General features: G+C 38.8%; 1 protein-coding gene across 1 annotated transcript; it reads left to right on the top strand.

The window, feature by feature from the left end:
• Window positions 1-418: 418 nt before the first annotated feature.
• Window positions 419-3,363, top strand: LOC123220025 (uridine 5'-monophosphate synthase-like). The gene is made up of 6 exons (XM_044642018.1): window positions 419-1,280; window positions 2,051-2,134; window positions 2,234-2,316; window positions 2,409-2,496; window positions 2,582-2,836; window positions 2,992-3,363. The coding sequence occupies exons 1-6, from the start codon at window positions 495-497 to the stop codon at window positions 3,118-3,120; spliced, it is 1,425 nt and encodes a 474-aa protein (XP_044497953.1). The 5' UTR covers window positions 419-494; the 3' UTR covers window positions 3,121-3,363.
• The last annotated feature ends 514 nt before the right edge of the window (window positions 3,364-3,877 follow it).

Raw genomic sequence — 3,877 nt, forward strand, 5'->3', positions numbered from 1 at the left:
GGGGTATTTTTGTCCATTTAATTAAAATATAACTATGTTGCAAGAACATATAAAGTAGGTTATTTTCCACTAAGGGTAGATTCGAACCGAATTAAGTTCAAGTTTGTTTAACTTCAAGCTCAGCTCAATTTACAGAAATGGAGCTTGGGCTTATCGAGCTCAAACTCAAGCTTTAATTAACTCGGTATTAAAACAACATCATTTTAATACATATTGATCAAAACGACATCATTTTGTATCAAAATTTTTAATTTGTAAGTTGGACGAACAATTCAAACTGACTCATTTTACGCTTATTCAAACCGAACTTGAATGAACTCGATTCAAATCCAGCCCTATTTTCCACAAACTAAACTCTCCAACCATAACTTAAAAGCCCCAAACTATTGTTATTTTCCAATTCAACCCATATTTAATAAGCTCCCCACTCTCCGCACTGCTTCACTTCATTTTCATCTTCCTCTTCCTCGGTCCGCCACCCAAAACTCGAAACTATGTCAGCCATGGAGTCTCTCATCCTTCAACTCCACGAAATCTCCGCCGTCAAATTTGGAAACTTCAAACTAAAATCTGGCATCTCTTCCCCAATCTACATCGACCTCCGTCTCATCATCTCCTACCCCTCCCTCCTCCGCCAAATCTCTTCCATCCTCATCTCCTCCCTCCCCTCCACCACCCAGTACGACACCATCTGCGGCGTCCCCTACACCGCCCTCCCCATCGCCACCTGCGTCTCCGTCTCCAACAACATCCCCATGCTCATGCGTCGCAAAGAAATCAAAGACTACGGCACCTCCAAGGCCATCGAGGGCACGTTCAAGCCCTCCGAGACTTGCTTAATCATCGAAGATTTGGTCACCAGCGGTGCCTCCGTGCTCGAGACTGCGGCGCCGCTTCGTTCTGCAGGATTAATCGTCAAAGACGCGGTCGTTTTGATCGATCGAGAGCAGGGCGGGCGGGAGAATTTGAAGGAGAATGGGATTGAATTGCATTCGATGATTAAGTTGAGTGAGATGGTGAGGGTCTTGAGGCAGAAGGGGAAGGTGGATGAGGAGATGGAAAGAGTGGTGATGAAGTTTTTGGAGGAGAATAAGAAGGTGGGGGTGCCCAATATTGGGGTTAAGGCTAGGGTTAAGGGTTTGAGATACGAGGAGAGAGTGAAATTGATGAAGAATGAGATGGGCAAGAAGTTGTTTGAAGTAATGGTGAAGAAGGAGAGTAATTTGTGTTTGGCTGCTGACGTTGCCACAGCTGATGAGTTGCTTCAAATTGCTGATAAGGTCTTAAAGTTTCTGTTTTTTCTGTTCTTGATGTTATTATGATTTTCACTGTTCAATCGAGGAATAGAAAATTGGCCTTAGGGTTTAAGGGTTTAGGATTAAAATTCAAAGTCCTTTTTTTTTTTGTATAAGAAACTATGCTTCGGTATATATATTGGTTACATATATTGGTTTGAAAGTTTGCTACATGCGACTCTAAAGATAGGACTGCGAAATGCACGTGGGTCAGGGGACGGTGGTTGGCGACTGGCGGTGGTTGAAACACCACTGCTAGTTGTTGGTTTGGGTCGGGTCTGAAATTTTGGCCCGATTTACTACTAGGGTTGATCCGATCAATGCCAGTTGTTGACTTTAGTGTAGTACTTTCATTTTTCTTTTCACCACGCCTTGTGCCTGAGATTATAAATTTGGTTACTTATTTACGTATTAGTTATTAGGACTTCTTTGTCAGCAGTCACTTCAGTTCTGGGATATATGGGTACCATTGATGAATTGTCATCACTGAGAGTTAGATATTAAAGAACAATGATTAGGCAAATCTGCAAAAGAACAATGATTATAAACTTGTGTAGCTTTACTTGTTACTAACTGGTAAATTCACATGAATTGCTGCAGCTTTTCCCTGAACAGTGTGTGCTGTAATTATCGCTTATAATCATGCTTGTCATTCATTTTATGGTTGCATTACATATTAAATATATTGCTTTATCATCTGGTTTATAGAAAGATATGCATCTTCTTATTCAGATTTATTTCGAACCTTTATGTAGGTTGGACCAGAGATCTGCTTACTGAAAACCCATGTTGATATCTTGCCTGATTTCACTCCTGATTTTGGTTTGAAACTCCGAGCAGTAAGCCCCTGAACTTCCTTGTGGCAAATAATTACACTACATCCAATTGAGTCGGTTCTTTTAAAGTGTTTGTTAATTATTTTTCTTATCCTTCTGAAGATTGCAGAAAAGCATAATTTCCTTATTTTTGAAGATCGTAAGTTTGCAGACATTGGCAATACTGTGACCATGCAGTATGAAGGGTAAGACTCAGCTTCCTTTGTTTTTTTTTTCTCAATTTCTTCTCTTTATGTCTTTGCCCTAGACTGAGGTATATTGGTTCTATTGAATTCAGAGGTGTATTCCGTATACTGGATTGGGCTGATATAATTAATGCTCACATAATTTCTGGACCTGGAATCGTCAATGGACTGAAATTGAAGGTTAGCATCAACTGTAACTAATATTGAACTTTTAGTATGGGTTCTTATCCTTTTCTATTGATTTGCTCACTCACGGTGTATGTAGGGTTTGCCTCGCGGTAGGGGCTTGTTGTTGCTTGCTGAAATGAGTTCAGCTGGTAACCTCGCAACTGGAGAGTACACAGCTGCAGCTTTGAAAATTGCTGAGGAGCACTCTGATTTCGTCATCGGCTTCATTTCGATTAATCCAGCATCATGGCCAGGGGCACCAGTTAATCCAGCATTTATTCAGGCAACCCCTGGAGTTCAAATGGTAAAGGGTGGTGATAATCTTGGTCAGCAGTATAATACTCCACATTCTGTAAGTTCTGTTGTACTCATGAGTTTTCTCGCGTCAGGAAGCCTTATGTTTCCCTCTATACAACTTGCTGAACCGTCTAATGGCAATCTGTTATTGTGTTCTAGTTAGATAATGTTACTTGCAGCTTGATAACTTGTGAGAAAAATGATTTTCAGGTTATATACGATAGAGGCAGTGACATTATCATTGTGGGTCGTGGAATCATAAAGGCAACCAACCCTGCAGAGGCAGCTCACGAGTACAGACATCAAGGATGGGATGCATACTTGGCCAAGTGCTCATGACCTTTCACTCCACTCCCGTGCTACACATTACATGCCTGTGTTGTTTGGTAATGAACACAGTTTTGTTTTAATTCATGTCATCTTATGTGCTTTTGAGTGCAATGTATTTTTAGTTATCAAGTTTGATACAATCATTATTGATTGCCCATGTGAAGGATTGTTGCTAGTTTACCTAATTTGTGTTTGTGGGGGTTTCCCCTTCAATAAAACAACTAATATTAAAAATGACAGATCAATTTTTAATGTGTCGGTCTTGTATTTCTTCTTTCACTGCAAACAAATTCTACAAATTTATTCCTACAAACTGAGATGATAACTTATAATTGGGTGATGCGATTGTTTATTTTTTTCTTTTATTTTAAAAACATCCAATCATATGTTATTAGAATAAATTTGTATATATCTATATATATATTTTGTATTTATAGAATTACTCAAAACTAGCATGGTACATAAGATCCTGGTCCAGGTGAAGATTGATTTGCTATATTTTCTAACCTCATCTTATTTAAGGATTGTAAAAATTAAAATAAAAAAAAAGGAAATTATGTTGAATGTGGGATTGATGTTAACATTAGGATTGTGATGTTTGGTGATACAATTCCCACCACATGAAGTGGGAGGTGTGCTTTTCTTCTTTTTAAAGGCGGTTATGTTTGGATAGATAATATTCATAAAAACATTGACAAATTTACTTGGTGGGAACCACAATTGTAAAAGGAAGAGAAAATGAGACAATAATAGTTAATTGTCCAAA

This window comes from Mangifera indica, chromosome 7 (genome assembly GCF_011075055.1).
Source record: "Mangifera indica cultivar Alphonso chromosome 7, CATAS_Mindica_2.1, whole genome shotgun sequence".
Taxonomy (NCBI): Eukaryota; Viridiplantae; Streptophyta; class Magnoliopsida; order Sapindales; family Anacardiaceae; genus Mangifera; species Mangifera indica.

What these genes read in the sequence shown, in the direction of transcription:
- LOC123220025 (XM_044642018.1), top strand. Translation starts at nt 495, where the DNA reads ATGTCAGCCATGGAGTCTCTCATCCTTCAACTCCACGAAATCTCCGCC. An exon ending in TGCTTCAAATTGCTGATAAG is followed by an intron (nt 1,281 to 2,050) that starts GTCTTAAAGTTT and finishes ACCTTTATGTAG; the next exon opens with GTTGGACCAGAGATCTGCTT. An exon ending in TTGGTTTGAAACTCCGAGCA is followed by an intron (nt 2,135 to 2,233) that starts GTAAGCCCCTGA and finishes ATCCTTCTGAAG; the next exon opens with ATTGCAGAAAAGCATAATTT.